The sequence below is a fragment of the Rhinatrema bivittatum genome, chromosome 8, assembly GCF_901001135.1.
Source record: "Rhinatrema bivittatum chromosome 8, aRhiBiv1.1, whole genome shotgun sequence".
Lineage (NCBI taxonomy): Eukaryota > Metazoa > Chordata > Amphibia > Gymnophiona > Rhinatrematidae > Rhinatrema > Rhinatrema bivittatum.
The window spans coordinates 196545663-196566805 of record NC_042622.1 but is presented as its reverse complement, the minus strand read 5'-3'; the positions used below and the strand labels follow the sequence as shown (position 1 = coordinate 196566805).

Below are 21143 nucleotides of genomic sequence, written 5' to 3'. Positions count from 1 at the left end.
AATGCATTTTTTGTTACATGGGCAAGAGATCCACTTTTTGTAATTATTAAAATCCATGTAGTTTTTCTTCACCTAATCTCATCTCTCTTGTTATGCTGCAATTGTAGCTTTCTGTACTTGGCATGGACATTTTGCTGTGCTTATTCATCTGGATTAGATTATGTTACAGTAAAGCATAGTCCAATGGAGTTATAATTTCACAAAACTGGCCAAGCAGGCAAGCACGCTTTTGCGTACACAAACCAGTCCTCCATTCCACCCACCCACCCCCCACCCCCAATAGCTTGTGTTTGAAAATCGGATGGTTACGCGGATAAAAAGTATACACGTACCTTATGTTGTTTCCAATCAATGGGAACAGGTCGGCTAGTCATATACGTTTTGACATACATGCAAAGTTTCCATCCTAGGAATGTGTCTTTTTACTGTGCTTAAAAAGTGCATATACCATGAAACTGCATAGTTGTTTTTAGCCGGCTGAAAATCCACTTAGGCCAGGAGCTTCCCAAACTTGTCCTGTCAGTCCCACAGTCAGTCAGGTTTTCAGGATATCCGAAAATGAATGAGAGAAATTGTGCATACACTGGCTTGCAAATATTAACTCATGCATATTCATTGCAGACATCCTGAAAACCCAACAGGTTGTAGGGTTGTCAGGATAGTTTTGGGGAGCCCCGACTTAGAAAACTGAGCCATTCTACGTGCTAACAATTTTACTCACCTAATTTCTAAGCCTTTGAAAATGTACTTCATTATGGTTATTGCACAAATTACTCTTTAAGTTCAACCTGAACTCTTTTGGATGACGATTCCATTGCCTCCTATTAAAAATAGCTTTGAGTCCATTTTGGCTCTGATACATTTGTAAGAGTATTCCAGTCCCACCTTTGCTTTCATCGACAGTATAAGATTGGACATTGCCAGTAGCCAACACTGGATTTCACATTCTAGAAAACAGATCTGCATATTTATTTATTTAAATCATAAAACCATAAAGGTATGTCTCTTGATATGAATGTACCTGTCCATTAAAGCCAGCCCCATCTGCAGACTTGAGGAAGTCATTGTAAACTTGATTGGCTCTGCTAATCACCATGGCAACAGCATCCTGATACTGCGGGGAGGAAATGGCCAGCAACGGCAAAGCAGCCAATGGGATGTGGTCTTCACTGCTGCTGAGGCAGTTCTCGTCATAGCTGTACGGGTTCAGGCTGAAAAAAAAGGATTATGGGGATCAGAAATAACAACGTGAGGAAAAGCAGAGGATTCAGAGTCTTTGGCCAAGCCTGGAAACTGGAACGCCAAAGATTATTCCAGCACTAAACACAAAACATTTTATATTGAAAAAATGAAAACAATATGGATTTCAAAAGGACCAATCTCTGAAGATCCATTCATTCTCCAAAACCTCAAGACAAGAGCAAATGCATTAGGTCTGTTTTCTGAATCATTTGTCTTCATTCTTCCACACAAATCATAAATACAAACGGTTTCTCCCTTTATCTGAGGCTCATTTATCAGAGGCAAAAGTTATCACAGTGTCTCCTGTGATCTCAGCTCGCATCGACAATAACAATTTGTGAACGGATAGATCAACTTGGGCAAACAAACATTTTGCATAAATCATCATCACAGTATGTAGCGATGTGCAGCAACCAGAGGATCTAAGCAGAAGGTTAGATGTAAAAAAAAACCAAAACAAATGCAAATGGTGTTTGCAATCCGAAACACGATGACTCCAACATTTGCAGTCTCTTCATAGTAATGCAGTAGATGATGGCAGGTAAAGACCAAATTGGCCCATCCAGTCTGCCCAGTTCCACTTTGGGTAAAAGAGCGTATTAATTCCCACACACAACATACCAATTCCTCCCCACCCCCATCTTGGCTTTAAAACCTGACCTCGCAACTCTTTACGAACCATTGCCCCCCATGTTCAAAAGCACGGCCTCTGAACGAAAACAAAATGTATAGATTCAATGATTCATCCTTCCTTAATATCTCCAGACTTCAGGACCAAGCTATTTGTGGGTGAAACAAGCCCAAAACTGTATGCTACATTGTGCTCTTAAAATGCTAAAGATGACATGGGAAGGTGAGGCACCACAGACATTTTTGAGCTCTTCCGGTATGCCTGCAAAAGTCAATTAGACTTTATTCACAAGACACAGACAATTTATTTAAAACTCTTTGTATACCATTTTTCTGATTGGAGGGCTGCTGCATGGATTCCCTTTTCACAACCTGGAGTGATTTAATCATTGTATGATGAAGGAACTTTAAAGATAGGGCCAGTTTAAAGACCTGGCTGCTGCATGGATTCCCTTTTCACAACCTGGAGTGATTTAATCATTGTATGATGAAGGAACTTTAAAGATAGGGCCAGTTTAAAGACCTGGCTGTTTAAAAAAGCTTTCCCGGACACCGATTAATTCTATTCAGCCAGATTCTACCACTTCCACATGTAAAAATGTTATTACTAATGTAAATACCTATACCTAATGTTATTCTCTCCCTTTTCTTCTCTCCTCCCAGTTCTATTACCTTGTTATTTGTAACTGCTTCCTTCTACACAAATAGGTTATTGAATTGTTCACAGTACACCCCTGTTATATGTAAACCGGCATGATGTGTTTGCAACATGAATGCCGGTATATAAAAATTTTAAATAAATAAATAAATAAATATAATGTTAAAGGAACTAATTTTAAAAAGCATTTATTCACTTAAAATTGGGTTTTACTTGAGTAAATGGGCATTTGAAAATTGCTACAATTTATGTCATTGAATTGTCCATAGGATTTACTCTTATAAGTGCACTTTACTCGAGTAAATGGCTTTTTAAAATTGCTACAATAGTAGTTACATTTACATGTGCAATGCTCATTGGTTGTATGGAGAGGAAGGAGTCTTACTCAATCCTAGGGATGTGCATTTGTTTGCGACGAAATAGGAAACAGAGACAATATTTCCTATTTCGTCGTGGTTTGGGAGGGCGATGAAACGATAAGAAAACCCATGAAATTTCGTATGGTTTTCTTATCGTATTTGGGGGGGGAGAAAGGGTACATTAAAAAAAACAAAACAAAAACCTAAACCCACCCCAACTCTTCATATTTAATTAATTGCAACCCCCCCACCCTCCCGACCCCCCAAGACTTGCCCAACCCCCCACCCCCCAAGACTTACAGAAAGTCCCTGGTGGTCCAGTGGGGTCCCGGGAGTGATCTCCCCCTCTCGGCCGTCGGCTGCCACTAATCAAAATGGCACCAATGGCCCTTTGCCCTTACCGTGTGACAGGCCATCGATGCCATTGGTCGGCCCCTGTCACATGGTAGGAGCAATGGCACTGATAGCCCCTGTCACACGGTAAGGGCAAAGGGCCATCGACTCCATTTTGATTACTGGCAGCCGATGGTCCGAGAGTGGGAGATCGCTCCACGGACCCCCGCTGGACCACCATGGACTTTCGGTAAGTCTTGGGGGGTCGGTCAAGTCTTGGGGATCGGGAGGGTGGGGGGGTTGCAATTAATTAAATTTGAAGGGTTGGGGTGGGTTTGGGTTTGTTTTTTTTTAACAACCCCTGTTGTAAATTGGGGCGGGTTTCTTATTGTTTCGGGTGGGTAGACAAAATAAAATCGGCCTGAACCACGGGAAACAAAATTTCCCACGGTGGGCTGATAACAAAGGCCGAACCAAAAGGTTCGGCCAAATCACATCTCTACTCAATCCTTATTCTCCTTGATCTATCTGCTGCTTCTGACACTGTTGATCATTACCTATTCCTTGATACTATTTTCTCACTTGGATTTTAGGACTCTGTCCTGTACTGGTTCTCTTCTTACTTCTCCCATCACACTTTTACACTGGGGGTAATTTTCCAAAGGAGTTACATGCGTAAATGAAACTACTATCGTAGCAATTTTCTAAAGCCCACTTACTCAAGTAAAGTGCATTTACTCAAGTAATCCAATTTTACTCAAGTAAATGCTTTTTAAAATCAGACCCTTGTGTTTGTCTTGATTAGATTGAAGCTCTGCTGAGAAGGGGCTGCCTCATGTTTTTGTACAGAACTACGTACATCAAGTAACGCTACAGAAGTGATAAGTAGTTATTCATTTCCTGTATTTCTCCTCATTTGCTTAATGCTACCCTCCCCCCCCCTTTTAAATTGAGGTCTAATGGGTAGTTAATGTGGAAAAAAATATTGTTTATACATGCTGTTATCCTTTTGTTTTATGAAATTTCTAATGTGAAATACCATATTACTGTGCAAAGTTGATACTTTGTTTAAAAATTGAAAATATCAATAAAGATTAAAGTGAAAAAAAAAGTGAGTAGTAGTAGTAGTAGTAGTAGTAGTAGTAGTAGTAGTAGAGACCTTTTCACTTTCAGCACTTTTCGAATCCTAGCCCCATTCCTTGTTTAAAAACATTGATGAAACAGGGCTACAACCGAGGTTCAATTAGCTTGGTTTGCAGCTCTAGCCATTTACCTCTTTAATTCTCCTTGGCAGTAGTTTAGGTGCTGTGTGGAAATCCTCCATCTATGTATTATTTCCTTTGAATCCTAGGAGAAGTGTACCTTCAGTCCTGCTGATATGTCCCTCTGTTGAGTAATATCTTAGGATCTCTCCTTCTTATGGGCTAGAAAAGTTGCCATCATAACATTTTCCATCCCTTTGGTCCTTGGAGAAGAAGCTGGGACTATAGCCAAATGCCCATCTTTTGCATGGTAGTATAATGAGCCACTGTTGGACCCTAGAGTTAATCTCGGTTTCAACCATTCTCAAGTAGTATTAAATTCAAGAAAGCATGAAAAAAATGCAAAGTGAAGATAAAGCTAAAGTTCAAGCAGGCTGTGTTGTATTGCCATAAGAAAGTAAAATAGGCAGACTAGACAGTCCTGCTGGTTTTTTTTATCTTCTACAATAAATAAATATTCGGGGGGAAAAAGCATTCTCAGTCAGTTCTATGCTATATTGGATGCTTGAGGTTTCATTGTAGCTCTTTCTGTACCTTGGCTTGGTTGTCAGAAGATAGATTTTTGTTAATAGTTTTTCAAATCGAAGAACATTCTTTTTCACTCAGAATATAGTTAAGCTCTGGAATTCATTGCCAGGGGAATACAGCAGTTAGTGTTGCTGGGTTTAAAAAAGGTTTGGATAAGTTCCTAGAGGTTAAATCCATAAATTGCTATTATGGTAATTAATAAGCAAAAGTAGCTTGTGATCTATCTAATGTTTGGTTACTTGCCAGGTACTTGTAATTTGGATTGGCCACTGTTGGAAACAGGATACTGGGCTTGATGGACCCCTGGTCTGACCCAGTATGGCATATCTTATGTTTTTATGTCCTGGCTAGACTTTACTTACAAGTATTTTTATACAGTCTTCCCAGTCAGTGATCACCTCTGGCAACATGCAACATGCAACAGCAGTGGTGCAGCCAGAATTGATTTTTTGGGTGGGCATAAGATTAACATGGGTGGGCTACAGGCATGCAGGTCTGAGACTTACTAGTTGTATTCTTATTGATAAATAATGCCATATACTGCACCCTACAATGGCTTGCAACATCCATTATGCATCATGCATGAAACTAAAATATTTTATCTCAATTATTTCAAGCACTTACCAGCATTAAAAATTCCATATTAATCTGTATTAATTTATTTTATATTTTTTGCAGTTTATAAATGCATAATTATATCATGTAAAAAACAAAGAAAGCAAACAATCAGATCCAATCATGTAATAAAACAAAAATTAATGTATTCTTTCATGAATCCTCTTTGCAGAAAGCCAGAAATATTCATAACTACAATAAAATATCATTAATCATCAGAATAGGTGCAGACCAGAGTTATGACAATTCACATTACAACATGAAAAAAAAAAAAAATTCTGGTGTCACCTCAGCAAAAAATATCCCTCCACTGCTATTTTGTGAAGTAACACAAACTCCTGCAAAGAGAGAGACATTTAGAACCTTGCCATATAATCACAGCACTGAATCTCAGGATTCAAACAATAGCAACCTTATGAAAGAGCAGCAATGCAAAAAGTACACCAGGCCCTAGAACATTAATACATCACCTACAGGAATAACAAAACAAGCTGGACTACTACAAAGAAACTACATGCGAGCTGAATTCAGTCACACACACAGGGGCAGATTTTTAAAAAGTACACCTGCGCGTACTTTTGTTCACGCGACCAGTGCAAACAAGAGTATGCCGGATTTTAATAGATACGCACGTAGCTGCGCGTATCTTTTAAAACCCAGGGTCGGCGTGCACAAGGCTGCGCAAAATTGGCAGCCTGCACGCGCCGAGCTGCACAGCCTGCCTCCGTTCCCTCCGAGGCCGCGGGAGCGGCCTTGGAGGGAACTTTCCTTCCACCCCCAACCCCCCCGCACCTTCCCCTCCCTAACCCACCCCGCCAGCCCCATCTAAATCCCCTCCTACCTTTGTTTGAAAAGTCGCCGGCCGGCCGCAGGCATGCGATTCCCCGGCCCGGGAGCAGTTTCAGAGGCCTCGGCCACGCCCCCGAAATGCCACTGGGCCGGAACCACGCCCGCAGACCCGCCCCGGATGACGTGCCACTGCAACACGCCCCCCCCAGGAAAGCTCCGGGACTTATGCGCATCCCGGTACTGGTGCGCGCCACCGAGCCTATTCAACATAGGCTCGGCGCGCACAGGGGGAGCTTGGGCAGATTTTCGTGGGGTACACGCGTATCTTACGCGTGTACCCCTTTGAAAATCTGCCCCACATTTTTCTAATCAATATTTTTCTAATCAGTTGTTCCTGGTCTCTTTTTACATTTTTTCCTTGTTGCTCATTTCCTAATTCCTTTTCAGTGTCTCTCTTCTCCTATTGTCTTCTTTCCTTCCTCCCTCACACACACACACATTTTCTCTCACAGACTCCCTCACACACACAAGCTTTCACTCTCTCCCCCCCCCCCCCCCAATGCTCTCATTCTTATGTACACGCAGACCCTCACTCAGGCTCCCATTCTTATATACACAGATGCACACCCAGGCTCCCATTCTTATACACCCAGACTGCACACCCAAGCTCCCATTCTTACCCACATATACACATTCAAGCTACCATTCTCACCCACATACACATATTCAAGTTCCCATTCTATCCCACACACACACCCAGGCTTCCATTTTCACCCATACATACACACATTGAAGCTCTCATTCTAACCGCATACACACATTCACGCTCTCATTCTAACCCTCACACACGAAGGGCCTTTTCATTAGGCACAAGCTACACAACCAAAGTCCTACATCTGCCACCGGGGGATGGGATCCAATGGCAGTCTTGCAGCTCCAGCCATCCTCTTCGCTGCCACATGAATGGGATCCTGCTGTGGCCTTGCAGCTCCGGCCTTCCTATTCATTGTCATGGGGATGGGATCCCATGACAGCATCACTCCAATAGACCTCTTCCGGTTGGGTGGGCTCCTGGCCACCAGGCCCACCTGTGTCTATGCCATTGTGCAACAGATGAAATATACAGATCCATGTACAATAAAATAAAGAAAATTATCAACTATAAATGCAAAGCAAACAGACAACTGGGATATGGTCATAAAGAGAGCAATTTTCAAAGCTATTTACACATTTAAAACATGGGTTATTATAAATTGTATGGGGGTTGTGAGCATAAGTATGCATGTAACCTGGTTATTTCACATGTTTTTATGCTCACAAAAAGAGTTTGGGGGAAGAGCAGAGTTGGGATTTATGCACATACTTTTGATTTTAAGTAGTATGCATGCAGATTAACCTACCCCAGGTTTAACTTTGTGTAGGTTAGTTTGTGCACATTCTTAAGGTTAAGTTTCAAAGCTTAACTAATGCACATAAATTCACTTTGAAAATTAGTCTTACTTTGATTATGGGTTGTTATAAAAGTGACCCTTGAAATGACCAAAACACGCCTAGCACAATATACTGCTATTTTAAGAGCTTTTAAATCTAAAAAGGGATGCAGCTGTCTCACCATCTTCAGTTTCAAATAAGCATCACGTGCCACTATGGCAACTTGTGATTCAAGATTTAAAGATGAATCAAGTCTTGCTCCAACACTTTGGCCTCAGATGTAGGTTAATTACTAAGCCGTCAACAACTGGGAGCAGACCGGAAATAGAAACCAGAGATATTATTGATACCTATGTGCATAACTTTGGTCTTTTTTACTATTCAGTACCGATTTACTTTCAAGAAGCCAAGATGCAATTTCACCTAAACAAATATTCAGCATGATAACTGTGGCATCTAGTCATTATCCAAAGGAACCAGAAACTGAATTTAATCAGCGTTAATCTAGCTAATGAATCCAAAAGAACATACTGGGCTCCCCAGAAAATGTTAAAAAGCAGTGAGAAGACCCCGGTGGCACACTGCAGCTTTCTAGAAGCAGATTAAGTCTCTCCAAAGGGCACAGACTGTGTCCTCCTGGACAGAAAGGAAGAAGCCCAGCTGATCTACCTTCTCCCCACCCCCATCATCATCAAGTCAACAGATTGACACAGGTACAAACAGCACAGTAGACACATCTGAAGATTGGGTATTCGGAGCACTGAGAGTTGAATACTTTTCTTTCAACTCCCAGGGCTCTGAATGATATCCAATCTTCACAGGTGTCTACTGTGCTGTTTGTACCTGTGACGGTGTAGCTAAAACTGCCCCCCAAGCCTTCCCCACCCCGACCCCTCACCCCGAGTTTTAAATCTACCCTATTATAGTGCTATAAATAGCAAAGTGACCCCCACTTTTGAGTGTTGAGACTCTCTCTCTCTCCCTCTCATATATTGCAAAATCGATAAAAACGTTTTTGACCAATACCACAAATTGCGATAATAGTGCGGATTGCGATCACAATTTGCGGTGAAATAGCTATGTGCTGAAGTAAATGGGAAATCTGCCTAGCCACACTCCCTTTTTCTAACACGGGTTTTAGGTTTGCTATAAATATAGCAAAATGATAAATCTAGGTCTAAGTTTGGAAGTTCAGTTATCATCCATGTTTTCACTTTACACCAAAATCACACCAAATCAGTTTCCTCTCTAATGGACAGAGGGAGATCGTTCCATAATTGAGGTGCTGTCATGGAAAAGGATCAATTTTGAAGTTTTTCATGTTGATATCTTTTGACCGAAAAAAGTTGGAGATGAAAATCATATTGTGAACGGTTTAAAGAAAAGCTGTTCTCTGGAGTACCTGAAACCTTTTTTAATTGATATTTTGCAAATATTCATACAAGCCAAAATCCAACTCATACAACAGGTAATGAGAAAAAGAAAACAAGAAAAAAGCGATTAATGTCAATAATCCATACTGTTATCTCTCTAAGAAGCCCTCAATAGGAATGCGGGGGAGAGGAATCTACTGAAAAAGGGAACCTAATCTTAAAAAGAAAAAAGCAATATAAAAGGTAAAAGGGTTGAAAGTGAGACCAAAATCCAGTAGCAATATTAATGAACATCTATAGGTGTTAAAGCAATTTTACTGTCCAGAAAAGATCTTACAAAGGTTCGAAGAAAGATTTGAAATTTTTTTTTATTAAGCACTTTAAGGGATATCCCAGTAAGAATTCACCACCCGTGGCTCTCATTTCTTGGCACATCTGAAGAAAATCTCCTCCTGTCCTGCGGATAACAGCCAAATTATCAGCCCCATGAACCAAGTCTCTTTATGCTGAATTAAGAGCCTCATTACAGAGTCTTTTCTGCATTCAAAAAGAAAAGAGCGGGCCCATGCAGTAATCCGTGCGCTGAAATCCTGTGCACAGTTTCTTATCGCACAGATGACCATTTTTTTAAAACTCTCGATGCAATAAACTAATTCAGCGCTGATGCATTGAGAGTTAAAAAAAAAAAAAAGAAAGGATACAGACAGCAAAATATGCATTCAGCACAGGCTGAACGCATGTTTTAAACCTGGGCACTGTAAGAGCAGAGGGAATTTTTTCCATGCAGCAATAAAAGAAAGCAGAGTTTTGAAATATTTCCTTTGCCTCAAACACTGCACTTAGTTTCAGAGCAAGTGGGGGGACCTTGTTAGTGACCCTTGTAATACAATTGTTCAATGAGATAACCTTTTGTTTTTCAGCTCTCGTGTCCTTTTCCCTTTTTTGCTACTTTCCAATCGCCTCTTCCCTGAAACTGGCACTTTCCAAGCCTCCAACCCCAAGATCAAACCTCTACTTGTTTATCCTTTTTTTCCCCCCTCCTTCCTTCAGTGTGGGTAATAAAATTGCCTATAATATATAATAACAGTCATAAGACATGCAAGAAAGAAAAGAGTATTTTTGTGATTAATCAAACAGCTTCCAACATGCGTGCTGGAAACTTTACTCCACCTCTGACCAGTAGTAAAGTTTCTAGCATTAAGAAAAAGTGAGTTGAGCCAGCAAACCTTTCTGCATTGGGAAGCAATACTTAATGCCCCCAGTAGTATGGAATTTCCATGCGAGGATGCTAAGTAGGCCACACGTTTTCCAATGCATGTTTTCTGCGCACAAAACCCCGCGCTGCATCGGCAGTAAGACTTGCGTGCAGAAAATGTGCGTTCAAGTGCGGATAAAACTGTGCATTCAGCTGAGCGCACCTTAGTGCATCAGCTTGGAGATCAGCAAAGTAGTACTCTGCGCCACCTGCTCAACGGATGACTCAAGAAATGCGATCAAGACAGGGGAGGAATCCACACCCGCTGATGTCCCCTCTACACAATTTTTGAAATGGAGATAACCTTATTCACCAGTGGAGTCACCTCTTCAGAAATACGAAGCACTTCAGAGAAATATTTCTGAAATAATTCTCTTGGCCTACCAGCAAGGAGCCAGGGAAGTGCACTAATATGAAGACTCCTCAAAACATTTTCAAACATCTTAAACTTTTGGCGAATTACCAAACCATTCTGTGATGCAACAGCCTTAAAATTTGAAGAATTAGCAGTTTGCAATGCCGGAGCCTCCATTTTCCCCATATGCCTTCCCGCAGTATTTTCCAAGCCGACCACTCTGTCTTTAACAGCTCCCACAGTAGTAGCCAAATTCACCATCTTGTCACTCACTCTTTCCTCCAGAACAGCTCTCACCTGGCACATGTCTTCCAGCTTGGTAGCATCTGGTCCCTCCAGGACCGAAGTCCCTAGGGTAACAGGAGAAACCTCAGAGGCCAGGGACTTCTCTACCCTTCCTCCATTCCTCTCACAGAGCCTCCTCTTGCAATCAACGCCGATCCTGCCAAGGTTTGAGACAGCTGCAAACCATTTGCAGATGCACTGCTGAGTCAAACCGCGGGTCCTACCCTCCAATAGTGTTCCCTGGCTCCATCATGGCTGTGGTGTTTCCAAAGCTCTAGCTGATGTTAGGCTACCCTGGGACCCAGAGCTGGTGGAGGAATACGGCTCTCCAGTCTTAGGGAAACCTCAGCCTCTAGCCAGGACGAAGTTCCCTTGTTGACACTGGCAATGAGGGTGTGCTGTCTCATCGGGGTCGCAAACTGAACAATGGACATCTGAGAACTGAATTGACCATTGAGGGGAAACCTCGCTCATATTCTCCCCTTCTCTTCATCATAGGAAAGAGATACCTATAGAAAAGTCAAGAAAAGAGGCAAGCCAGCTTGCAGAGCCTATAGAGAGTGTCTCACGCCTCCAACGTCATTGTGGATTCCTCCTGAAACCTTTTAATTGAGCAGATTTACCTATAATTGTATGCTACTGAACATACAATATTAACAGCCTCCATTGTGTTTACATATTTAGTCATTTATTAAAAAGTCCTGCTGATTTCTTTTGAGGCAGATGTATTTTATTTCAGTCATGTATACTCATCAGCCAAGAGGCATGCATCACCTTAATCACCTTATTCCACTGACCATCCTCAGAGAGGGAAGGGAGGGCAGGCAATGAATCATGTACTGTCGAGTTCATAAGGAGGTGCCAGTGTCTTCCTAGGAGGTTATGTCAGGGGATAACTCTGAACACCTATGGCTCATGTTATAACAACAATTCCATATTTCTTCTCCCTGAAAATAATTCCACTCCAGCTCAATGCTTTGTTAGCTCACCACCAAATAGTTTAGCATGTAACATTTAATGAGTCTGCAGTTTAATGCTATTAATGCAGTGCCATTTCAATAAAGATCACGCTCTGCTTTACAGTCGCCTATAATTGTAATGCTTTATTGTTTTTGCAGCATGCAGATGACAGTCGAGGTGACTGTCTTGCCATTGATTGTAATCAGCTGTCCTATTTCCACTTTACAGCTGTCTGCTATGCATTCATACTTACAGTACCTTGGGTACATAACCGTGGAAAGGGCTTTTGTCTAGGAATGAAACAGATGCCAGAAAGAAGTCTGCATTACTTACATCCATGAGGTGCCACAGTTTGCCAGGAATTTAAACCAGCAATATATTGTAATTAATGCACAGTAAGATGGGTTAAGCCCTTAATCAGTATTTCTGGACCGTGACCAGTTACACAATGCCGGCTCCCGAAAGGTTCTTTATATTGAAGTGCAAGGGCTTCTGTCTCCTGAGCAGCTCCTGAAAGTTCATCTCCATGGTCTAAGATGGGGTAGAGCGACATTATCTCCTCCCACCCCGGAGAGGTGCAGTCTCTCTTTTAATTACATAAGCTGGTTCAATGAACCCACAGGAAGTTGCTAAAACCTATTAAAAAAAAATAAAACTGTTGTGAACTGTTTCATGTCCACTTGTGTTAAATAGAGCCCTGATTGCTGGAAATAATTTCCCATTTCTGCAAAGTGTGATAATTAACAAACTGTGCTGAATAACCAATGGAGATTAAGGTCATTTTTCACAAATACGTACAAAACGTCACCATAACTTGATGGATGATGTGGTTCCAAATTGACATTGTTCTGCTAAAACATAAGCCTCTCTAATAGCCCTTAATGAGTCTGGGGTACTAGAAATTCCAGGGAGATACGGTGAGAGTAAAACACACACTTTATCATTTTTGTTGGCTACAAATGCAAGGTGAACACACTGATAAGGCAAACACAATTTCCAAAGTGCTATGTTGGATAAAGGTACAGAAAGGAGGTATTTCCAAGCAGTATTACAGTTTGTGGGGGGAAGGATTGTTTGTTTTTGGTAGGGAGGGGGTATTCGTTGTCTTAAATTAAGTGTTGCACTTGTCATTTTTTTACATCTAAGAACATAAGAACATAAGAAATTGCAATGCTGGGTCAGACTAAGGGTCCATCAAGCCCAGCATCCTGTTTCCAACAGTGGCCAAACCAGGCCACAAGAACCTGGCAATTACCCAAACACGAAGAAGATCCCATGCTATTGATGCAATTAATAGCAGTGGCTATTCCCTAAGTAACTTGATTAATAGCAGTTAATGGACTTCTCCTCCAAGAACTTATTCAAACCTTTTTTGAACCCAGCTACACTAACTGCACTAACCACATCCTCTGGCAACAAATTCCAGAGCTTAATTGTGCGTTGAGTGAAAAAGAACTTTCTCCAATTAGTCTTAAATGTGTTACTTGCTAACTTTATGGAATGCTCCCTAGTCCTTCTATTATTTGAAAGAGTAAATAACCGAGTCACATATACTCGTTCAAGACCTCTCATGATCTTAAAGACCTCATTCATATCCCCCCTCAGCCGTCTCTTCTCCAAGCTGAACAGCCCTAACCTCTTCAGCCTTTCCTCATAGGGGAGCTGTTCCATCCCCTTTATCATTTTGGTTGCCCTTCTCTGAACCTTCTCCATCACAACTATAACTTTCCTGAGATGCGGCGACCAGAACTGTACACAGTATTCAAGGTGCGGTCTCAGCATGGAGCGATACAGAGGCATTTGATATGGCAGGGGCACTTGGGCCTGTTCATAAACATTCAAATATTTGACTGAGCCTACCAATGAACATTTCCCTCCCCAAATTGAAAATTCATCAAAACCCAGATTGGTTACAATCTATTGAAGATTCACTTACAATCTGAATGGGAGAGCTCTACAGTACGGACATCATGTTTCAGTTTTGGTTAAAAAAAAAAAAAGAGGAGGTCAGCATAGCGCAGAAATCTACGAGTCTAGGGCAGAGATGATCACAACAGTAACTTGTATTTAACTGTGATTTACATTTTTCAAAAAACTGCATTTATGTGAGCCACTCTGAGTCTTACAAGAAGAGTGGGAAAGAAATGGAAAGAGCAAATCGCCATGATGAAGAATTATAAGCAGCTCACATGAAAAGAAAATCACCAGGAATACAACTGGGTTGTAATGAGAATGCTCAGCACAATGATCAGCACTCCAGGTCTCAAATAAGTCTGGCTTTCAGGATATCCCCCATGAACTTTCGCCGGACAGGATTGCAAACCTTTGGTCTGAGAGCCAGGATAATTTCCATAGATTGGACCTGTAAATTGTTGCAAATCTCTGCAGAATACTGTTGCTATTAGGAAATGTATAAAGCACTTCTAATGAAATATTCCCTGGATTATTGGGGTGTGGTTTGATCTCAGAAAAAAATAAAAGCCTTCTGCTCAGCTCTGTTGTTCAAAGCATCTGCCTGCAACATAAATAAATAAATAAATAAATCTGCCCAGACAAGAGTCGCAAGCTTAAATCTCAGCATGGCTGATTCAGCCTTCTAATATTCTGCAGCAGACAATATGAAGTCCATCTGCACTGTAATTAAGTCATAAATTTAATAACAATCGGTCTATCTGTGTTTGTTTAGACAAACATTCTAAGAAAACTCCAACGTTAAGAATCAAGTCTTCCTGGATCAAGTGTCCTGCAAGTTGACCCATTCAAGGCTGTGAAGAGTTTCCTGAAACATATCGGAGATCATTTTCAAAAGATTTTGGGGTAGATTTTTAAAGTTATACACGGGCGTAGATTTGTTCGAGGAACCCGGCGCGAACAAATCCACGCCCGATTTTATAACATGCGCGCGCCGTTCCCCGGCCCAGGGGCTGGTTCGGAGGCCTCGGCCACGCCCCCGGAATGCCCCCGGGCTGGCACCACGCCCACGGCCCTGCCCCCGGAATGCCCCCGAATGCCGCTCCGCCCCCAACACACACCCCAAGCAAAGCCCTGGGACTTACGCGCGTCCCGGGGCTTTGCGCGTGCCAGCGGCCTATGCAACATAGGCGCGCCTATGCCCCTTTAGGCGCATAAATGGGCTTTTGAAAATGGGCTTTTGAAAACTGCAACTTTTACGTGCATAAATCCTTTGAAAATTCACTCCATAGGACTGAACTTAAAAAAAAAATCTTTACGTACATAAATGTTTTTGAAAATTGATATGATATCTGCTATTTTCATGCAAGTTAACTCTTTGAAAATTCACTCCATTGGCGTTTTCAGACAGAGTTCAAACTAATCTACTTTTGAAACTGTAAAGTTTACACACCACTGAGACAACACTCCTAGACTGGAGAACATTTCTAGGAATGCTAGAGGCTGAGAAGTTCACCTCCCAACCAGTAAACATCAGGACTGGATCTGTGTCAGGCCAAGTCAGTTTCACAAGAATGGTCCATCCAACTCGGAAAAAGAGTCAAACGTTTGCCTTTGATGTGGCCTATTAAAATCCAACAGCATCATTCACCTGTAATTCAAGAGCTGAGATTTTACTTTTCCAGCAATTTATTCTATATAAACTGAACATATGGGAAAAAAAAGACCATATAAATTCATGCCCATATGATGGATGATAGCGCCTTATGCAAACACTAGACTATTCCCACTGTAGAATCAGGAAGACAGAGAGTCTTCACCAACAGTCCTTACATGAGGTCAAATTCCACAGAGACAAAGCGCAAAATGAAGCTATTAGAAAGGGGTCATCCTTCACCAAGTTTGTTTCAATGATAAAACCTATGTAGACGAAATTACTCTGTAAGACCAACTGGAGGCTGGAAGGATCTAAGGCTTCCCTCTGGACAAGCTTCATATGCAACTGACAGAGACCTAAACAGGACTCTTGGGGGCAATTTAAACATTGCCCGAGTTTTTACAGTCTGTGGGAACGTTTTACCCATGGACTTTGCACAAATATTCATAGCTCAAGAATGCACATACTTTCAGTTTGAAAACTGCCCTGGGGTCAGGGTATTTACCAAGGTAAATGGCTTATGGTCAAACCTTCTCAAAGGATTCACAGCCCTTCTGCAACATCACTGCTACCATGTGTGTCCTTGGCAAGTCAGCATTTCCTTGGAGCAAAACTAAAAAAAATGATTATGCATTCAGCGCTACAAGAATAAGACAGTGAAAGTAGGTGGCTTTCGGGTGTTTTTCCTTAAAAATTGGAGATTACTAGCTTCCAGGTATTGTCTAGGAAAATACCTCCAAATATGGAGACAAGAAACTTCTGGTCTTCTAAAATGTACTTACAACTGGAAAAAGACGCACTCGCAACTGGAAAAAAAGACGCATTTTGGAGTTCAGTGGTTAAAGATGAATGCAATTAATTCCATGGCCTTTGAGTTTTCTCCCATTCAAATGACGTGAAGGAAAAGGCTGTTGACCTGGGCTCTCCAGGAGAGCAGTAAAATAGTTTTTATTTTGCTCCCTACTTGGAAAAGAATCTATAATGAAACGTTAAGTGGTATTCCCACCTAACCTGCCTAAATGCATCATGATAAACACTCTGGGACAGAGCAAGCCCACAGCCAGGAGGCAAGGTGATGGCCTTTTTGACAACCCCAGCCTTTATTGGTCTACGGCATGCACGAGTCTGGTAATCCCCGAGCTCCTTCCTGCTGCACGTCAGAGCTCTTCTACTGTGCTAAAATTGCCAGTCAGCTGTCATGATGAAGTCTGCCCAGCTCAGTCAGGTGAGCAGTTTGATTGGCTCAAACTCCAACTGTGCTTTTTACAAGGACAACTTTCCTGGTTTACCTAAGTAAGCAGGTCTGAGCAAACAAGCATTGCTCTCCTCAAATGCAGCAAAAAAAAGTGCGTGTGGGTCCATTTGTGTTGATGTGGATTTCTACTCCACTGGCTCACGGTTAATGCTCAAAGCAGCTGATAAAGGTTATTACAAGAACATCCATCCTTACATAAAATCAATACCAAAACAATGTAACCTGCATTCAGCCATAGACACAAATTAATCAGCGCTCATACCTTTAGCCGGGGGTAAAAGAAGCATTCCCAGAGATGCATTTACGTTGGGGACGTGCATGTACATTTCCTTTTCAAATGGTTGCATGCTATTTTGATTTCACCCCCCCCACCCATCTTTCCAACGCCCATGCAAATAGCAGGCACCAGGTCCGCAGATGCATTTAGCATGTATACTTTTGTGGCTTCTAATTCCCAAAGGGAAGCAAAGCAGGTTTCTCCATTGAGAACCTACTTAAATTATGTGTATTAAAAGCACCCGTGTAGTTTGCAACTATGTGGGCCATTTGAAAACTGCCAACCTGACTCCCCCCCCCCCCCCCACCCCGCTGAAAAAAATCATGACCTACCATCACAAATGATGATCCTGCCTAAAAATCAGGAGATGCCCTCACAATTGGGCTGTTCTGGCTCATGACCAGCAATTGTGATAAAATCTTTTGAAAAGGGTGGGGGGAAGGGGAGGTAGGGCCAAATTCCCAGACTTGATCATTTTTTTTTCCTAATTTACAGATACTTTTTATTATTGTGATCTGTGATTCACAATAATCCAATACACTTTCACCTGCAGGTACATTTCTAGATCGCAGCAGAATCCTATATTCTAGATTGTCAGCTTCTCTCTACTTTTAATTGTACTATGAAATGACCTTTTCTTTGTGCTGCACTGGGAAAATAATTGATTTTTTTTTTATTTTTTTTTTACAAAGAACAGATCTATACTATGCTTTTGTTTCTCTCTTATATTGAGCCACCTCCTTTACTATTAACCAGCAGTTTCTTGTAGTTTGCTCTTGTGCGACAACCAAATCAATCTCGATGTGCTAATCTGTTTAGTCTCTGTATTATCAATATCATCAAGCTTGGTTAATTCTGTCAAACCACTTCCATACATTTTAAAGCACAGCACAACCCAGGTGATGAAATGCCAACACACTGGACCGTCTGAGGCCCCTCTGCTGTTTAGCACAGATCCCTGAAGGGGTTAAAAAACCCCACAAGATCCTTCATCTTTCGGCCGCTAAGGATTCAGCCTCCATCTGAACTCCAGCACACTTCAAATTTTACGCAGTAAAATCCATTCCAGAGCTCAGTCTTGACCATGAATGCTCTTCGATGTGATGGAAAAACCTGGGCCTCCATCACCCCCTTCTCCCTCAGGCTAAAAATGCAGCGCTTAAAATACAAAACAAAAGTTAGACAAACTCATAGTTCACAATTTCTCCTGGATTTTTTTTTAGTTCAGTATAACTATAGGGCAGATTTTAAAAGCCCTGCGCGCGTAAATCCAGCTGGATTTACGCGCACAGGGGACTTGCGCGCCTATGTTGCACAGACCGCCGGTGCGCGCAAAGCCCCGGGATGCGCGTAAGTCCCAAGGCTTTGCTTGGGGGGGGGCGTGTCGGGGGCGTGTTGGGGCGGCCCGGCATTCGGGTGGCATTCTGGGGGAGGGGCCGTGGGCATGGTGTCGGCCCGGGGCGTGGCCGAGGCCTCCGAACCAGCCCCCGGGCTGGGGAACGGCGCGCCGGCAGCCCACCGGCGCGCGCAAGTTACACCTGCCTCAGGCAGGCATAACTTTCTTAACAAAGGTAGGGGGGGATTTAGTTAGGGCTGGGAGGTGGGGGGTTAAGTAGGGGAAGGGAGGGGAAGGTGGGGGAAGGTGGGGTGGGCTGGAAAAAAGTTCTCTCTGAGGCTGCTCCGATTTCGGAGCGGCCTCGGATGGCATGGAGGCAGGCTGCTTGGCTCGGTACACGCAGGTTGCACAATTGTGCAACCCCCTGCGCGTGCCGACCCTGGATTTTATAACATGCGCGCAGCAGCGTGTGCATTTTATAAAATCGGGCGTAGATTTGTTTGCGCGAACAAATCTATGCCCGCGCCTAACTTTAAAAATCTACCCCTATGTATTTTCTCCCATGACCTGCAGATTTAAAAAAAAAATATATAGTTCTATACATCTTTTCAAACATTTATGTGCACTACATACATGAAACAAATTAACAATTATTTATTGAAAACACTAAGACGATGACTTTTAAATAGCTGGGTGGGCACACATGTGCGCGCATTTTCCAGCTCACCCGTGGTATAAAACAGGCTGAACGCGCGCACATGTGCATGCAATTTTAAGTAGGCTCATGCCTATGCACACAAATGCCGCTTCTACCACAGAAGGGGGGGGGGGGGGATTTTAGTAGACATGTGCCAACGCAATTACCAGTTTTCCCAGTTTGTTCCCAGGTCACCCGGGCAAGGGACAGGACTTCCAAATCCCCCTAGTATATTAGCCTCCCTTTTAACCCTATTAACTCCGATGTTTGTACACCGCTCAGATCAATGCCTTGTTAGATGTTGTCTGGATGTAAATTCTCTTTTCCTTATTCCCCTTCTGCCGCTGAAGTAGAGAGCCACGCTGGATATGCAGTATCAGACTTCATTGGTTTGGGTAGTAACCGCTTCATTGGTTTGGGTAGTAACCGCTGCAACAAGCAAGCTACTCCCACGCTTATTTGTTTACCCTGACTGTTCAGCCTTGTTGGTTGTTGCCTGAATACAAGTCCTCTTTTCCACATTTCCTCTTGCCATTGAAGCATAGAGCAATGTTGGAGTTGCATTAACCGTGTGAGCGTTTATTGAATAAGGGTATTAATCACCAGGTTGTAGCCATCATTCCCGGCAAGCCACCCCCATGCCTCTTCTCTTCATTCCCATCCTCTAGGCTTTATGGATCCACAGTGTTTATCCCACGCCCCTTTGAAATCCTTCACAGTTTTGGTCTTCACCACTTCCTCCGGAAGGGCGTTCCAGGCATCCACCACCCTCTCTGTGAAGAAATACTTCCTGACATTGGTTCACCCTGGAGTTTTAAATCATGACCCCTGGTTCTGCTGATTTTTTTCCAATGGAAAAGGTTTGTCGTTGACTTTGGATCATTAAAACCTTTCAAGTATCTGAACGTCTGTATCAAATCACCCCTGGTCCTCCTTTCCTCCAAGTTTTACATATTTATATTCTTCAATCTCTCCTCATAAGTCATTTGATGAAGACCATCCACCTTTTAGGGCACCCTTCTCTGGACCGCCTCCATCCTGTCTCTGTCCCTTCGGAGATACGGTCTCCAGAACTGAGGACAGTACCCCAGGTTAGGCCTCACCAAGAACTTATTTAATGTTTTTTTCCAGATTTATATACCACTTTTCCAATCATAGATCAATCAAAGTGGTTTACAATAAAAACATCAAACAAGCAATATAAATACAATCATGAGAAAAATCAATTTACAACAAAACAATTTACACAACATAACTGTTGACACAGCAACACATATAATTCACAAAACAAACAATATAAGCATAACATTAACAAGTCAAACATAATAAATGTAAACCAGGTTAATACCAAGCAATATTGTACAACCACTCTAATCACACAAAATGTCACTTCTCGTGCAGCACTATTTCATTCTCTCAAAATAACTAAACAAAGCAACCTAGTATTGTTATTATTCAGTTATAGTTAGAGATAAGGAGACTTGCCCTTATCTCGTATTTGGTAATTATGTTCCATTTTCCCCTAGGATTACTTCATACTCAGTTCTGTGATTTCCTACCATTAGACCCCATCTGCCTGCCAAACAAAACATAATGCTACAGTAATCTGACAACGGAATTCAGATGAAGGTCGTGACCTCAATCTCTGGATTTCATCAGTTCCATAGTTTCATTATTACATCATAACCAGGGGCAACTTTGCCCTTCTTCTTGAAATATCAGGGGGCACATTACCTAAGCAATCCTAGTAGTTGCTAAATATAGGATGTTTTTTGTTTTTTTACCTTAGAATAGACAGTAAGGTATGTCATAAAAGTACAGATCAGCACAGAAATGCCCAGAATGCATTCCAAACAGGAAGCTAAATTGGAAAAACCGTCCAGGTTCTCCCTTGGCAAGGAATGCACCTAATCAAGAAATTCTAGTTTAATATTT

The 21143-nt window shown here is 42.1% G+C and overlaps 1 protein-coding gene across 4 annotated transcripts in view; it reads right to left on the bottom strand.

The window, feature by feature from the left end:
• Positions 1 to 21143, bottom strand: part of PITPNM3 (PITPNM family member 3) — a 628273-nt gene that overhangs the window by 165995 nt on the left and 441135 nt on the right. For all 4 annotated transcript variants that reach the window (XM_029612401.1, XM_029612400.1, XM_029612398.1 and 1 more), the window contains one exon: positions 1022 to 1211. In XM_029612401.1, the coding sequence (XP_029468261.1) occupies positions 1022 to 1211 (190 nt within the window). The remainder of the gene's footprint in view (positions 1 to 1021; positions 1212 to 21143) is intronic.